Genomic DNA, 17,539 nt, shown 5'->3' with positions numbered 1-17,539 from the left:
TTCCGTTGGTGACGGTGTGGATTTATCCCATCGCTATGACAACGGTCTACCGCGGTGACGACGTTGCGAGGCAATCTGCTCCCTGTCTGTTGTCGTGGCAACAGCATGACAAAAAAAAGGGGGGGGGGGGTGCTTCCGCTACTCGTGTCCTCCTTTTTCTCACGATGCTTAGCTGCACGGGCGCCTCACGGCACCCCTTCCTGTCTGGGCGCCAACTTGGAAGCGTGCGGCAGTGATGTGTTCTTCGTCTCGCTTTCCTCGCCGCCGCAGAGCAAACGCGTGGAGCTGACGCGAGTCTTCTCCTTACCGCCCGCTTCCAGAGGCGACGAGGGGCCCGAGTGCGCCCTCTGCGGACTGCCGTCCTGAAAGAGTCGCGCCTCAAAGGTCGCCAAGTCCTCGTCGCCGGCGGGCATCTTGGGGCGGAGCAGCATTGCGTATGTGGCGTAACGCGTTTTCTGTGAGGGGAAAAATACATCATGTGACGAGTCCTTGCTTTGGGAATGATCAGGGTTTTTTTTGTCATTGCCTACAATTGTTAAAGGCCCTAGCACATCCAAGTTTAGCCCTTTTTTGGTGCCGCCTGGGCGTATACGTATCTCACTTGCTGAAACGGCTCTGATGAAAACATGTTTTTTTCGCATTGAAATAGCACACCTTCTTGACTTTGGCAAGTCAAAGGCACGCGTTGCTTGACGGTACAACACACGTCTTCATGCCAGCTGCCCAGATGGACCTCTGCAGACACCAACGCTTAAACCGTGCCAACTAGCATTCGAGTCATGACGCTCCGTCTTGAGACGACGTTCACAAGGGTAAAGACGTGCGACGCATGCACAAGTGATGGATGACGGGCGGGCTATTGCACGGGTGCCTTTGGGCTACCGGAGCCCCCCGTGGTATTGTGATGGCATCACAGTGTTCTCTCCATCGGTATTACCGCTGAAGGCAGCTAGAGTGACAAGGATGGAAAAAGAGGCCCCAACAGATTTTGTTCTTTGAAGCATTTGTTCCCATCGTAATAACAATTGAAATAATTGCGTCCGTAAGAATGATTTTCAAAGGCTCTCAAGTGAGCTACGTCTCTACCGCGATGAAAAGGATCTGTTTGCGTGGGAAAAATCGAGGCCCGTCCCCTACCTCAAATTCCAAATACTCTTGTTGCGCTTTCCGCTCATCCAACTCACGACCTTTAACCTTGTGGTCCGGCGCGGTGCCAGCCAGCTCGTCCAGCTCGGAGGACGCTGCCCGGAAGCGAGCTTCGTGAGACGCCACCTGCTCTTCCTGACACACAAAACAAAGGGTCATCCACGGCTGGCGCCTTTCGGTGGTCACATACCACCTGAAAATTATGCTTGCGTGCGACCTGCGACAGCGTGGTGGTGGATCCAGGCAGCAGGGGGCGAGCAAAGCGCTTCTGCGAGCCGACGGCGGGTGGGAAGGGAGGAGCCGAAAACATGGCTGCCACTACGTTGATGCGGGTGATCCACGAGCGCATGTCCTCGCACGACCTAATGGGAGAGAGGCGCAGGAAGGCCTTAGCGAGGCTGGCGGGCAGCCCTTTCTTGAGTTTGAGGTCACCTGGCCTGGCATCCCATGTGCCAGGCCAGGTGATCATTTCTGCAAGGGCAGCTCAGGGTGGTGGCCCCCTTACGGCGCTTGCATGAGGAAGACCCTCCAGTCAGCGGTGCGCAGGTAAAAGACGTTGGGCCGCTTGGCGTAGTCAGCGGCTCTCATGGCCAGGGCATGATGCACCGAAACACTGTTCTTGGCGTCGTCCTCCGTCAGCCGGCGCTCGCTGCTATACTCCTCCTGCTGATTGAGCGCACACATTTAATACTAACTGAGCTCATTCATCTAGCTGTTCTCTTGAGCCTATCCTGGCCGATTTTAGGCCAGAGGTATGCAACCGGTCGGGTCAAGTGACAATTTGAAGTCTTCAAAAGAAGCTCAACGTGCATGTTTGGAAGAGCGGGCACAAATGAGACGGGAGTGCCCGGAGAGAAGCCTCACCTCACATAGCAGGAAGGCCGCAGCCCAGATCGGAGCGTGCACTGGGAGGCCATCAAGAAGGAGCCACTGCCGCTACTTCAACACTCCACTCCCCTCCCTGAAGGACGTTTACGCCTCCCGTCTCACCCGCAAGGCAGCCGCGATTGTGTGTGATGTGAGTCACCCCGCTTACTCTTTGTTTGAACTTCTGCCCTCTGGGAAGAGGTACAGATGCCTGCGCTCCACAAGACTCAAAAACAGCTTCATAGTCCAAGCTGTCAGGATCCTGAATTCCCTCCCCCCTCGGCTGCATTAACGTCCTGTTCTTTTGAGCTATGCTCTGGCCGTCTGCTATTAGCACGCTTGCTCCATTTTGCTGCTCTTATTTGTCTATTTATTTATTTATTGTTTATTTTGTTGGGTTATTTGCTTATTACTTATTTGTTGCTCTTGTCTGTTCGTTTTTACTCTTTGTGCTATTTGATTGTGTTGTGTACTGTGTCTAGTCACCATGGGATGGTGGGAAACGTAATTTCGATCTCTTTGTGTGTCTTAACATGTGAAGAAATTGACAATAAAGCGGACTTTGACTTTGAATACCAAGGAAGCGGCGCGGACCAAAAACCAAGAATGGGGCTGATTGATTGGAAGAATATTCCTTTTTTTTCTTACCTACCTTCTGGAGGTACAGCATGCCACCCTTCAGCGTGGCGTAAAAGGACTTCCAGCCTCGCTTGCCCCGCGCCGCTGCCACACAACAAAAGCATTGGGACACGTTAGACGTGACCTTTCCCCCTGGCTTGCTTGAACTTCGAACTCGGCAACCTTCAACACTCTAAAACACACCTGCAGCCACAAAAGTCTTTTGACTAGGGTGACCCGATGTCCTGCTTTGTGGGGGACAGTCACGGATTTTTATTACTTTTCACACGTCCTGCAAATTGAGACGTTGTCCCGCATTGTTAGTGACAGTCAGTTATAATATGGCATTTATCAAATTGGGGTGGGGCGGGCTGTTCGATAATATCAATCAAACTGGGACGCACGCCCACAATGCAAATCAGGTAAGAGTCAGAACGGCAGGATGAGACATGGAGGACAGCATAACTACAATGACCAAGAAGTGGAGATGCAGCTATCCCTGGGTGAATCCAGTGAAAGGCGAGTCTGTTAAAGTTTTCTGTGAAGTGTGCTTGAGTCGTTTTTCTCTCTCACACACAAAGGTGTATATGACGTGAGGCGACGCGGACAGTGTCAGAATCCCAGAAAACGTATCGCTAAAAAGGAGGCTTCCCAGTCTATGCATACTGTACATTCCTACTAAAACCCAAACAAGATTCAAACGCAGATAAGGTAACAGCAGCTGAGCTAGCTAGGATTTACCACACGGTAAAACATTCTTTTATGTAGTGACTTTAGCTGGCATTCTCCAGTAAATCCAGATAATATTCAAATACATATCTTTTGTTTAGTTAACCTATGTGATTTGGAGCTGAGTGAGTTTTAGTTTGTACAGATAATCAGCCTATAGAGCCATGTTCTGCTTGAATATGTGGGTCATTATTGTTGTTCTAGTAGAGCAAACACTTTAATGTGGTGTTTAGAGTTGTGCTGGGGTTATGTTGTCGCTCTCAGTTGTTGGAGAAAAGGCACTTGTTTTTGTTTCCTCCTGACCTGTTCTGATGTGTATTTCTGGTTTTATTTTTCTCTTATTTTGCGTAGTGACTTTAGCTGGCATTGTCCAGTAAATGGAGATCATTTTCAAATGCATTTCTTTTGTGTAGTTAATCTATGTGATTCTGAGTTGAGTGAGTTTTATTTTGTACAGATAATCAGTCCATGTACTCTATGTTCTACTTGAATATGTGGGTCAGTATTGCTGTTCGAGTAGAGCAAACACTTTAATGCAGTGTTTGGAGTTGTGCTGGGGTTATGATGTTGCTCTCAGTTGTTAAACTGCAATATAATTGTAGCCTTGATTGTCTGTTCTGTTTAACTGCACAGTCAGGTGTGTTTTAACTTGAGCGGATCTGTGAAATAGCATGAAAGAATGACTGTTGCTGACTGTTTTCTCACATGAGAAAACTTGGGAAAGTTGCATTTAAATAAGATATATTTAAGTTTTTGTTTGCAGGTTATTCTGTACTACTGAATAAACCAAATGGCAAATCATAGTAATGTTTTAAGCAAAGGGGCAGAATAGAAATGTTTATGTTTTCAAAAGTTCTATTAGACTACCACGATGCATTGGTATTGCACATTGTCCCACACAAACATAGCCTTTGTCACCCATCTGGTGAATTGGGATCTGGTCACCCTACTTTTGACATGACAGCATAGACAGTGGAGGCTCGGTTTTCGAACGTCCCGGTTCTCAAACAATTCGGTATTCGAACAAAAAATTTGAGAGTTTTTTGCTTCGGTTGTCGAACCTCGCGAGATGAGCCGAAAGGACCCGCATGCCAACTTACTTCGTTTGTTTTTACATTTTCGTTACTCTGAGGATTGCATCAACTCTAATCATGGCTCCAAATGAGCAGTGGGAGCAGTAAAGCCATCCTAAAACACAAAGACGCTCCTAAAGCAATGCGACAGTGAGTGACTGCGCGCTGAGGTTAGGCGATCGGACCAAATTAAGCTCCCTGTGCACAGAGATCCACTTAAATTTTAGAAAGTCCATTAGGACTATATTTCTAAATATTTTCTAAATTTTAGCGACCGCTCCGTCACAATAATGCGACCAGCGCGGTGCAGTTGCGCAGTCGGCGGCGCGCTACGGTTGTGGGTTCGGCGGAGGGTTAATTTGGTGCGCTGCGGTTGCGCGATCAGACCAGATTAAGCTCCCTGCGCACTGAGGTCCACTTAAATTTTGGAAAGTACATCAGGACTTTAAAAATATTTTCTAAATTTCAGTGACGGCTCTGTCACAATAATGCGACCAGCGCGGTGCAGTTGCACGGTCGGCGACGCGCTATGGTTGTGCGTTCGGCGGTGCGCTGCAGTTGCGCAAGCGGACAAAATTAAACTTCCTGTGCACTGAGGTCCACTTAGATGATTTTGGAAAGTACATCAAGACTTTAAAAATATTTTCTAAATTCAGCGGCCGCTCTGTCACAATGCGACCTGTTCGGCGGTGCGCTGCAGTTGCACGATTGGACAAAAATGCGCAAATGGAAAAAATGAAAAAAACGTTTGTTTTTTTTTGCTTGGAACGGATTAAATCTTTTCCCATTATTTGTAATGGGAAAACATGATTAGGAATTCGAACGATTCACTCCTTGAACAGCCTTCCATAACGGATTTTGCTCGAAAACCGAGGCTCCACTGTATTGTGTTTAGAACGCGACACGCGCATACTTCTCTTGCCGTCCGCGTCTGCGTGGACTTTGCGCACCAGGAAGCCACACTTGTAGAGCCGACTGTCTGGGCGCCGGGCTACGCCCCTCCCTGCTCGCTTCAGGGTGAGGGAGGCAGAGTCCGTCCGACCGTCGGCCGAGTCCCACGTGGACGTTTGCAGCTCATCGTCGTCGCTGGAGAAACAGAATAACTACATGGAGGTAAATGCCTCACCCCCTCCCCTCTGTGTGTGAGCTATGTGCGTGTGACTGTGTGGGTGAGAGCTCGCGTTGAGGAACTCACATGGTCCACTGGAGTTTGTCGTTCTTGATGGACGCGTACAACGACTGCAAAGAAACGCACGGCACGGCACATGAGTTAGCTTTGCATGAGCCAGCAAATAGCAAAAGAAAGCGCTCCATACGGAAGGAGTGCGGCTGAAGCGGGATGTCTTGCGACCGGCGCATCAAGCGAGCGGGAAGCACATCTGTCTCGAACTTGACAAAAACTACGTTTTCCTTCGTTCAAGACTTTTCATTGTACGGAGATTGCAAATGCAAAGAGCGTCCACATGTGCCTCGACATCAACTTGTTTGGCTATCAAGCGTCCGGATGCAAGATCAGGGCTGCCCGAGTCGGCTCCCGGAGAGACCCCCCATCGACCCCGGCCTGTTTTGGGTGCATCCCGAATGCGACTCACCTGGGACACATCGTCAGGTGATTCATCACACACACCTAACACAGGCTGGCTCGGGGATCCTGACCAAGAGCAGATTTGGGCACCTCTGCTTTTGACGTGCCCTGCGATTGCTCTCGCTTGCTCCCTCCCTACCGCTTCTACCTTGTCCTTCTTCTCGTCAGTCTTGTGCTTCTTGGTCTTGTGCTGGGTGCTCCTGGGTGCCTCGTTCTGCGTTTGTCCCAGCAAATCGGGGAAGGCGAGTGGCTTGAGCCAGCGACAGCGCGGCGTCCTGGAGCACCGGAACGACTGCCGGTCTATGGGATCGCGATTGCTCCGCACCCAACCCGACGAGCGCGAACGCAGACGGCTTGTCGACTGGATGCTGTTAACGCCGATCATGTTGCTTCAGCTCCCGCCGAATGCAAAAAGAGATAAACCTTTCACGCAGTAAATGGCAACAGGGACCCTGTGGTGCGGCACTCCGGCAGTGAGACGACGAGGTCGCTCTCTGGCGGGCCAATGAAGGCGGTGCCCTTGAGGTGCTCAGATGGCAATGTTGCCCCCTGGTTGTAGGACGACCATTTTCGGGCCCGTGTGAAGGCGGGGAGGAGGTGCTGAGATGGGTGTGGTCACATGTGGTCCTCTGTCCAACGAAGCAACAGCCGCCTTCCTCCTTTGTCCCCACTGCAGTTCCTTCAATGGCCGCTGCCTATCGGGATGCGGACTCAGCAAAGGAGAGCACAAAATGCTTGTGTCCTCCCTCACGTCTTCCACCTGCAGGAAAACACTCTTCTGCCTCCTCTCCCTCTGGCGCTGGGACTGGAGTGACGAAGCGAGCCGCTCACTCTCCCCTCACTCGCTCGCTCCCTCACTCTCCCCTCACTTGCTCCCTCACTCTACCCTAGCCCGCTCGCCCCTCGCTTTCACTCCCCTCTCTCAGCCTGCTCTCAATGCGACCAATAAGGATGCATGGAAGACAGCCCCTCACTGTCAATCACGCATAACGTCATCCTAAATATTGCAGTGGGCCCTTGTAAACGCACACATGCTCTTGGTAAAGATGACGTCTTTCTTTCTGCAACACATTCACTCACACACTCAGAGCGAGAGTGTTGTTACCTTCAGCATATCTCTGGGAAAGTCTTTTCCATCATTCAGACCTTGCAGATTGGAGATGAACTGAGCGCAGGACATCCTCTTGCCGACATTCTGCACGCAGGCACGCAGGCGCCGGTAACGATGCAACGCAAGCACAAGCTGTCAGTCCCACTCACGTTTCCGTGGAGATCCACATTCAACAGGATCAGTGCGCAAGTCAGCATGTGGACGCCGTCTAAGAACACGATGACGACGTGCGCCGTGTGAGGCTGCGTTGTGCGGGAGGGCGCGTGCGCACGCATCGCGGTGCGCACCTTGGGAGGCGTGGTTGCGTGCGTTACAGGCGACGTATCTTCTGGAAAAGTGAGCCAGGACACGCTCTCGCTCCTGGCTTTCTCCAGTCAGGGTCAACTTGCCCAGGAAGGTTCTGGAACAATCATGACATCAGCGTGATGTTTGGTGGTGGCTTGAGATTGGAGTCCAATTGCTTCCGTCGCCATGCTTGCAACTCAAGAGCATCTCAAATAATCTTTTCCCATTGAAAAGAATGGAAATGAGGTGAATCAAAAACAAGAAAGAATGTACTTGTAATATTGTACTTGAGCAAAACGTACAGTTTGAAAGAGAAAGAAAAAGAATTACACTGTTATTGTCACATTGGTGACAGAACAGAAGCGCATCCGAGCAACCTTTGAAAATGATCATTGTTGATGAAGTCGGGCATCTCAGGGGAAAGATGCGTTTTGGACGTTTTGTCGGCGTTCGCGTGCTCCGAGGATCTTGGACGTTTGCAGAAGCAGTCGATGACTTACTCGTGACACGTGCACAAATTGCTGCGCTTGCTCACAGGATTGTGCGCTGCCAACCTGAGGGCTTGCTCGATGGTGAGGCCCCGGAAGTCAAAGTTGCTGAGATATTCTTCTGCTACCATCCGACTGAACTCGTTACTGCCAAAACACGTGGAGACGCGTTACGTCAGGGAGGGCAGGCACATACGGGCGCGCGCAGACGGACTTCTTGCTGAGGTGCGAGGACACGTCAGACTTGCGGAAGCCTCGCAGCTGATGGAGGCGCCGGGCCAGGCATTTGGCAGCCTGCGGGTCAGCCTCAGCACCGTCACCCAGCGAGTCTCTGTCGTGGCTGCGGGGGCCACACGCCGAGTGCTCTGTCGCCTCGGGTGCCCTGTTTGCTGCAGGCTCCCTAAAAGGGAAAGTGAGGAGTTAGTCGTTTGCGCTTCTTTAAAGGCATGCATGCCTTCCTGTGCGACCGTCATCACGTTTGATTCTCTAGCTAATCGCTCCAGACGACACGTGGCGAATGGTGCCGGAGACTCACCCACTGGCGCAGTGAGGCGCCGGTGCCGAACTGGCTTGGCGGAAGCCGTCTTTGAGGATGGCGCGCCGCCCCGGCTCTAGCGACTCTTCGGTCCAGGTTGGAACGTCTTCGGAGCCTCCTCGCGAGAAGGCGACGCCCGGTGCTGGCAAAGGGGCGAGTCTCAGCTGGATGATGTTCTTGGCACTCTCGCAGATCCGACTCTGCGCACACAAACGGGAGCCACACACAATGGCCATCGGAAAGAAACAAGCGGCCATCTCAAGCCAACAGTCCTGGAGCATGGAAAAATCAGTCACAAACGACATTTTGAAAAACAACAGTAACCGAGATGAATAAAACAAATGGCAGCAGAAAGAAACCATGATAGTGCACAACAAAACAGTGAGAAATTAGGCAAAGCTGCTCGCAAAGAAACAACACACACATACACGCACACAAACACAAAACCAACAAAGTGGGAAACAACACACACACACAAACAAACACAAAACCAGCCGCATTAAAGAAAGAGGCCAAGAAACATACCAACAACCAGAAACAAGTCGGCTACGAGTTGCTAAGCGACCCCAGTCCAAAGAACACAACACGAGTGACAAAATGACATTTAGATGAGAGGCGCAAAGAGGCTTTGGATTTTTACCTGGATTTCTGGGGTGAGCGTGGGCAGGTCAAAGGCAAAGACAGACGTGGATCCCGAGGTGAGAAGGTCGACGCTGTCCAGGCTGTTGTAGGAGGTTCCTTTGGCTCGGTGGCCCTCCATGATGCTTTCAAAATGGCGGCTGAAAGAGTCCAGGTGGCTCTCGCACAGCCCGCAGGCCGCCGCTACCGCCAGGCCGTTGGCCTCGGACGTCCTGAACAGGAAGATGGCATTGGCGCTGGACCGCTTGGGCTGCCGTGCCTGCGCCCAACCGCCTGCCTCCCTGATGGTCGTTCCACTCGAGGAGCGCTCAAAAGGCCTCAGGGGGCAAAATCCGTTTCTGGCCACACCCGCGCCTAGCTGAGAGGCCTCTGCGCTTTTGGGATTGCTCGTGGCCTCACTGCCTCAAGCGACCCAGGTCAGAAAGTTGCTTGGTCGCGTCATCCTCCCACCCCACCACGACATGCCAAGAATTTATAGCTGCCATGGATTACGCAAAAGCTCCGAGCTGGGCTGCAATGGATATGGTGGATATGACCTCTCACCCTTTCAGCAACATACTGAAGGTGCCGTTGTGGCAAGGGGCGGCCTTCCGCCTCTCCACCGTGCCCTCATCATCGTCCTCCTTGGTTGCCGTCGTCTCCCCCTCACTCCAATGCAACCGCCTCAGCCGATCCTCCTCGGCCAACTCCACCTGCATCACCTGCATCAACACAACTGTCATCCAAGTCGCCGTCATTGACATTATTCAATCCAAAACAAGAGTTCAATACCCGTCAATGGTGGTGTTGGTGGGGGGGGGGGGGTAGACAAAGCAAACCAACCAGCCTACACTTGGTTCTGTTGCATAAGCGTATAAAAGACAGAACTTGCTGGAACAGACTCAATATTTTGAGCGTCCAAATGCTAATAAGTGAGTCAATATACCCTGTGTTCAGTGAAAGCGATGGGATCGCCACAGGCTGTGTTTCTCCAAAAGTGACCAATATCATTTGAGGCGTGTGTTTGTGTTTTCAACTGTACATTCAAAGCACTGATCCTAAACGATCAAGACATCAGAATGCTGAATTGATGACGTAACCTCATCCAGGTCAGTTTCTTTGTAGCAGCGCGGTGATACGTGGTCCAGATCCGTCTCCGAGTATTTGACGCTGCGCCGTACCACAGCCGTCTCGGAGGACGAGCCTCGGCGGTCGGAGGCGAGCGATTCCGCCTCCAACTGACACGGTGAAGACCTTTGACCCTGGACGGGACTGCGATCGGCTGGCTTGGCAGGGGCTGGACGAGGAGTGCCTGAATTCAGGACCAAGTACGGCGCAGATGAAATACCACATCTTTTTTGGACATGTTATGAAAATTGCACATACCGTGTTTTCCGGACTATAAGTCGGAGTCTTTTTCAGAGTTTGGACGGGGGTGCGATTTATAATCAGGAGCGACTTATTTTGAAATTATGACCACATTATTACTTGATCATGAACACATTACTTACTTACTTACTTACTTACTTACTTACTTACTTACTTACTTACTTACTTACTTACCTACTTACTTACTTACTAACTAGTATAGTTGATCACTTTACGTTATTTTCACTTTAAACCGCATGAAGGCGCACTAGGCCTGTGGAATAATTGAAACCGCAACTGACAATGAGTCTGACCTCAGTGCCGCATATACTTCCGAAGTCAGCAGCAGCGTTGTTTATAAGTGACACGGAGGACTAAGATTTCAATGGATTTAATGATTTGGAATGGCACAGATGGTTCGATAAAATTAAAGTTATTTATGTTATAGTTTTTGATATAGTTTATATATACAGTATTTTTCGGACTATAAGTCGCGTTTTTTTTCATAGTTTGGGTGGGGGGGCGACTTTTACTCAGAAGCAACTTATATGTGAAATGTTTCAAAATATTTTACTTGATCATTAACACATTACTTACTTACTAGTATAGTTGATCACGTTATTTTCACTTTAAACCACATAAGGGCGCACTATGGCTGTGGAATAATTGGAGCCTCACTGACAATGAGTTCCATTCACTGACTTCCGGAGTCAGAAGATTTAATGATTTGGAGTGACACAGATGGTTCGATAAACTTCTCATTTATGTTATAGTTATTTGATATACAGTGGAGCCTCGGTTTTCGACCACAATCCGTTCCAGAAGGCTGTTCCAGAGGTGAATCGTTCGAATTCCGAATCATGTTGTCCCATTATAAATAATGGAAAAAAAATTAAATCCGTTCCAAGCAAAAAAAAAAAAAAACGTAGCGTGTCACCGACCGCGCAACTGGTCGCATTATTGTGACAGAGCCGTCGCTGAAATTTAGAAAATATTTTTAAAGTCCTGATGTACTTTCCAAAATTTAAGTGGACCTCAGTGCGCAGGAAGTGTAATTTTGTCCGATCGCGCAACTGCAGCGCATCGCCGAACGCGCAACAGTAGCGCGTCACCGACCACGCAACTGCACCGCGCTGGTTGCATTATTGTGACAGAGCCGTCGCTGAAATTTAGAAAATATTTTTAAAGTCCTGATGTACTTTCCAAAATTTAAGTGAACCTCAGTGCGCAGGGAGCTTAATTTGGTCCGATCGTGCAACCCCAGCGCGCCGGGCACTCACTGTCGCATTGCTTTAGGAGCGTCTTGTGTTTTAGGATGGCTTTACTGCTCCCACTTGCTTTAGTTGGAGGCATGATTAGAGTTGATGTAATCCTTAGAGTAACGAGAATGTAATAATGAATGGAGTCAGTTGGCATGCGGGTCGTCTCGGCTCATTCGCAAGGTTCGACAACCGAATTTCGTCCGACATCCGAAGCAAAAAAATCTAGAATACCAATTTGTTCGACAACCGGGACGTTCGAAAACCGAGCCTCCACTGTATAGTTTATTTAGAGTAGCAACGTCTATGTTGTTAGACTTCAGTAGTTTCTGATTGTCTAGCAAGGCCGTGAAGGCAGCAAGAGGGGGACAAGAAGAGCGATCCAGGGCGCTTGCGTGTGTTGGCTCATATGTTGAGCTCTTGATTTATGAAATAAGGAGCCGGTTACCAAACCCACGCATTACCTAGTACTTTGGTAAAGCTACAATATAGTTATGTAATAGATCTGTGGAATAATTGGGGCCGCAACTGACGACGAGGCTGACGACGAGGCTGACGACGAGGCTGACGTCAGCGGCGCACGTAGGTCCGGAATCAACAGACAGCTGTTTTGTTTTTTTGACACAGAGGATGAATATTCCGGTAGATTTAATGATTTGGAGTGACACAGATGGTTCGTTAAATTTTTTGTTTGTATTACATTTATTTGATATATCTAGTCTGATGTCAGCAGCCCACGTACTTCCGGAGTCAACAGCTGTGTACTTTCTTTTTTTTTGACACAGAGGATAAATATTTCGATGGATTTAATGATTTAGAGTGTCACGGATGATTTTTTAAAATTGTTCTTTATCTTACATTTGATGTATCTGGTCTGACGTCAGCGGCGCACGTAGTCTTTCCGGCGTTAACAGCTGTCAAAGTCAAAGTCCGCTTTATTGTCAATTTCTTCACGTTAAGGCACACAAAGAGATCGAAATTACGTTTCCCACCGTCCCACGGTGACTAGACAAAGTACACCACACTCACAATCAAATAGCACAAAGAGTAAAAACGAACAGACAAGAGCAACGAATAAGTAATAAGCAAATAACCCAAATAAATAAACAATAATTAAAAAAATAGACAAGCAGCAAAATGGAGCAAGCCTGCTAATAGCATTTACATACTGTGTGAGTGTGAGTGTGTGTGCGTGTGCGCGTGTTTTTTTTTTAAGTGACGAAGATTACGATGATATTTAAGGATTTGGAGTGACATGGATGGTTCGATAAAATTGTTGTTTATAGTAATGTTATTTCATACCTAGTTTATACGTTGTGAAATGGGCCTGTGGAAAAATTTGAACTGCAACGCGTCGCTGACTTGTTTACATAAAGGCGGACGGACTCGATTGATGGCTTGAATGATTTGGAGTGACACAGATGGTTTGATAAACGTGTTATTTATGTTATAGTTTATTTGAATAACTGTTAATGTTACATCAGGCCTGTTCCCAGCTTCTTGTTTGTGTTTATGTCACGTTAGCATACCGCATCGTTAGCCTGTTGTAGCTGGTTCATGTCTGTTTTTGGTGTTGGATTTTGTCAAATAAATTTCCCCCACTTAAACTCCGGAGCGACTTACCGTATTGGCCCGAATATAAGACGAGGGTTTTTGCATTGAAATAAGACTGAAAAAACGGGGGTCGTCTCATATTTGGGGTCTCGAAATTCTACCCATTTTCACTTGTGCGCAGCGGTAAGTTAAAGGTTGCTGGTATCGACTGAGTATGTTGCTGTGATTGTGTGTGTCTTTGACACAAAGTAAGTATATACATTTCATTGTTACTACTGTCCACGTTTTGTCCGATCGCGGTTTGCTTCGTGTGCGCACTGTTCCTTTAAGTTTGGCTTGCATCGTACGAGTGGCCGTTACGCAGCGGCACGGCGACTAACGGTCGCCAGCAAATTAATTTGGTTGTCTCGATCGATGACTTTTGTTTGGTTTGTTGCTGAGTATTTTATTCATCGTTATTTATTATTATTTTTTGCCAATAATTCAGTAAAGCAAGCAAAACTGAACCACGTCTTCCCTCCTGTGTTCTGACCGACACCCGGGGGCGAAAAGAGCATAACCATCCGACCCAACCTCCTATACAGTCCTCAGGCTCCCCAACAATAGCGGTAGCAGTTTGCATTATTTTATTGCAATGGTTTTCCTTATTCAGATTTGTTTCAAGACTACAGTTAGACTTCACTTTGATGGTTAATACAGTTATTGCAATTTTGCAGTTTTATCACAATAGATTGGTTTATTTACATTTCAAAAACCAGAAGCCATTCATTTACAAATGTGATTGCACTTCAGTTTACATATTTAAATGTTCAGGTATTAAGATGTGATAGACAGTTTTTGCATAATTTTAATGAGGCAAAATAATGTGATTTTTCTCTTGAATATATTGTTATAATCATTTGTTTCAGATGGAATTATTTTCTGTATAAAAATTAAATTTGGTGTTCAAAAAGTATTTTTTCAAACTTGAGTCTTGAAAAAGAGGGAGTCGTTTTATAATCGGGGCAGTCTTATATTCGGGCCAATACGGTATATATACTTTTTTCCTCTATATTGTGCATTTTATGGCTGATGCGACTTGTATTCCGGAGCGACTTTTAGTCCGAAAAATACGGCAGTTATATAGGTCTGTGGAATAATTGGAACCGCAACTGACAATGAGTCCGACATCAGCGCTGCATGTACTTCCGTAGTCAGCAGCAGCGTTTTTTTTAAGTGTTGGATAATAATAATGGTAATAATTTGCAGTGACACGGATGGTTCGATAAATTCTTTATGTTGTAGTTATTTGATATATAGTTTATATATAGTTATATAGACCTGTGGAATAACTGGGACCGCAAATGACGATGAGTCCGCAGCGGCGTTGTTTACAAGTGACACAAAGGATGAAAATTTTGATGGATTTAATGATTTGGAGTGAAACGGATGGTTTGATAAACGTGTTATTTATGTTACAGTTATTTGAATAACGTAAATATGTTACGTCAGGCATGTTCTCAGTTCCTTGTTTGTGTTTATGTAAAATTAGCATACCGTATCGTTTAGCCCTCTTGTTGCCTGTTCATGTCTGTTCTTGGTGTTAGATTTTGTCAAACAAAGTTCTCCCAAAAATGCAACTTGCATTCTGGTGCAACTGTTTTTTCTTCTTTATGATGCATTTTATGCCTGGTGCAACTTGTACTCCAGAGCCACTCATAGTCCGGAAAATACAGTACTAACGCCGTTCGGGAAAGTGACAAGCTAGCGATAGCGCTGCTAAGCTCGAGCTAATTGGCTTCAAAGCTTTGCAGCTGACTTAAGCATCACACGGCAGGATGTAAATCCTACATGCTGGTCGTCAAGGCGACGGCTTGTTCCTTACCCACTTTGCTGCAGCCTTCCCAGCTCTCTGCTCCAAACAGGAAGTTCCACTTGGCTTGGGCAATTTTCTGTGACCTTGAACACGGACTCTCGACCCAACTTGCGCCTGACTGCAGATTGAAAGAAGCCAACATAAAAGGTATTGCTCAACTAAGACAAGACATTCAAAGCTCAACTTGACGCTGTTGGATGTTTGTGTTTGCTGTTGCATGGCAGACATTAGCTCTGGCGCTTAACCCCCAACCTGGATCCCAGAGCCCATATCGCAGGTGGAGCGGCTCCCACTTTCTGGAGAGATGTTTCCTTCTCCCAAGATTCCCGTCAACTCGCCGGAGCTCCGAGCAACCGCGCTGAGATCCTGCAGGTTTTCTTGTCGAGTCCCGGACAAAGAGCCAACCTCTGTGCAGCAATCCTTGTCTTCTGAGCGCTTCATGAAACTCTCTTTTTTGGGTTTGGATCGTCTGGACTTGTCCTGACAGACTTGCAGTTTATATTGGCTCGGTCTGGTCCTCCTGAGCCCCTGCTGTGAGGAGGTTGAGGAGGAAGCTACTTGCCAGGTGGCCGCAGCGCCTTGCCAGGAGGGGAGTCTTGTGGAGGCTTCGTGGCTGCGTGAGCCATCGCCGTGCTTCCGTTCTTGGTGGAAATGGATCAGGTGGGGAAGGCCAACTGGTTGACTGGTGTTTGAATGACGCTCCTGGGGCGGGTGCAAAGTTGCAGCCGAGCCCAATCCAGTTGAGATGCTTTCTGGATGGAGATGAAGTTTGGATTTGTCCGACGTCCGTTGTGGGTTGGCCTTGTTCTCCTGCAATCGCTCCAAGGAGAGGTTATGACAAAAACTGAAATGCAGCTGGGGATTTGAAAACTCAACGAAACTCGGACTGAGTGACCTCAAGGACTCGGTTTGGGAAAGCGTTGGAGAGGGAGAGTGTCGTCCCCCAAAAACGTCAGCATGGGAAAACGGGGAGGGGCTTCTGGCACCGTGACCCGCTCTGCCGCCTGGACCATCTGCGGCCCGCCCAGTTCTGCCGGAATTGTCCCCTGACCAAGATGACTGCTGGAGCCGCAGAGGGGGACGAGAATGACCCCCAAACGTTCGGGCTGCTGCATGGGATGAGAATCCAGCACAGGCGCAGAGACGATCGGACACTGGGATTCCCGGCAACCCATTGTGACTAACGCTCCAGTCAAGGTCCCCGAGCTGAGCGTCGGACGGCAAAGTGTGGGTCCCGTGGGGAAGGATGGGGGACCCCGCCCACGAGCGGCAGGTTGGTGACCTCTGGGGTCGCGGCAACGTTGTGTTGGAGCTGTCAATGCCGCCACCTACATAGCGCCGCCTCAATTCCGAGGAGCCAAACTCCTCCAAGGCTCGGTGGGTGGTGTCTCGAGCAACCACATCTCTGTGTGGGAAAGAAGAGTCATGTTTGCTCGAAGGGCAATGGTGAACGGGGCAGGATTGAGTCTGTCTGAGCTGAATACGAGCTGCCAATGGGTCACTCAGTCGCTTCCTGAGGTGGCTGGACAGAAAGTTCTCATCTCGCCTGGAGTCCCTTCGGCCGCCTGACATATGAACATTGGCTTTCTCAATATAGCCGAAGGTCACCACAGACGTCTTCATCTCCTGAGCGCCTGATCCTTGGCGGTGGAAAGTTGGCGTCGAAGGCGCGGTCGAAGGCGTGGTCAAAGATGTGGTCGTGCGGGCAAAGAGTGGCGGAGGGTCACTGAGCTTCCGCCTTGCATAGGGGTTGACGTCCGGTGCTACTGAGCACCAATGTCCTTGACTGGTACTTGTGCATGTCAGGACCTGAAGTAAGTCCTCAAACGTATCCTCCTGATGGAAGTGAGTAGAGGAATCCACAGCATCTGGCTGTTGGGGGCTGACCGAGTGTCTGGAGGACGAGCCTGAGGAAGGCGAGCCGTGCCGTATGCCCGTCACCCTGCGCCCGGTGTGTGGGGAATGCTCTGGGCTTGGGTCGAGGCTAGAAAGGGCCGAGCTCCTTTGAGAAGGAGGTAGAACATCTGGACACTGAAGAATCAGGTGACCCCTTGCATCATCTCCCATCCCTGGAACTCTTCCTTCTTCCTCAACCGCAGAGTGCACCTCGACGTACAGGTGCAGCACTTTTCCCAACTGGGACATTCTGATCACAAACTGTTTTCTCAAGAACTTGGTGATGTCTCCGGACCAACCGGTTGACAACAGAATGAATGCAAAACGTTTGGAAGAGGCTCTGGGCTGGGACTGGAGCACCGGGAATATTCTGTTGTCATTTTGTCAAGCTAGAGAAAAAAAAGAAGACATGTTCTCATGAGAGAGGGAAGAACAAGATCACATCAGTAGTAACACAGCAGTTCTCCTCTTGTCGTTAATACTTGTATTGATTACCAGACCAAATCGTACCTTTCCACACGCATGCACACACACACATGCACACGCAGAAGC

The 17,539-nt window shown here is 48.8% G+C and overlaps 1 protein-coding gene across 1 annotated transcript; it reads right to left on the bottom strand.

Moving 5' to 3' along the window:
- Positions 1-86: 86 nt before the first annotated feature.
- LOC147050513 (PH and SEC7 domain-containing protein 1-like) lies at positions 87-17,236 on the bottom strand. The gene is made up of 18 exons (XM_085921836.1): positions 15,344-17,236; positions 15,101-15,209; positions 10,156-10,367; positions 9,620-9,777; positions 9,078-9,288; positions 8,438-8,637; positions 8,117-8,284; positions 7,969-8,049; positions 7,417-7,529; positions 7,279-7,337; positions 7,124-7,213; positions 5,629-5,672; positions 5,347-5,519; positions 2,666-2,736; positions 1,652-1,809; positions 1,364-1,508; positions 1,138-1,281; positions 87-455 (listed from the first exon to the last, which is right to left on the bottom strand). The coding sequence occupies exons 1-18, from the start codon at positions 17,234-17,236 to the stop codon at positions 186-188; spliced, it is 4,299 nt and encodes a 1,432-aa protein (XP_085777962.1). The 3' UTR covers positions 87-185.
- Positions 17,237-17,539: the final 303 nt, after the last annotated feature.

This window comes from Syngnathus leptorhynchus, chromosome 10 (assembly GCF_054491065.1).
Source record: "Syngnathus leptorhynchus isolate UIUO chromosome 10, UIUO_Slep, whole genome shotgun sequence".
NCBI classification, from domain to species: Eukaryota; Metazoa; Chordata; class Actinopteri; order Syngnathiformes; family Syngnathidae; genus Syngnathus; species Syngnathus leptorhynchus.
The sequence above is the reverse complement of the archived record's forward strand: the minus strand, read 5'-3'. Positions and strand labels throughout refer to the sequence as shown.

Coding starts and splice junctions, on each gene's coding strand:
- LOC147050513 (XM_085921836.1), bottom strand. CDS start 17,236: ATGTCCCAGTTGGGAAAAGTGCTGCACCTGTACGTCGAGGTGCACTCT. Junction 8,050..8,116: donor TCCTCGCACCTCAGCAAGAA/GTCCGTCTGCGC, acceptor GTGTTTTGGCAG/TAACGAGTTCAGTCGGATGG. Junction 7,338..7,416: donor ACGCAACCACGCCTCCCAAG/GTGCGCACCGCG, acceptor TCGTGTTCTTAG/ACGGCGTCCACATGCTGACT.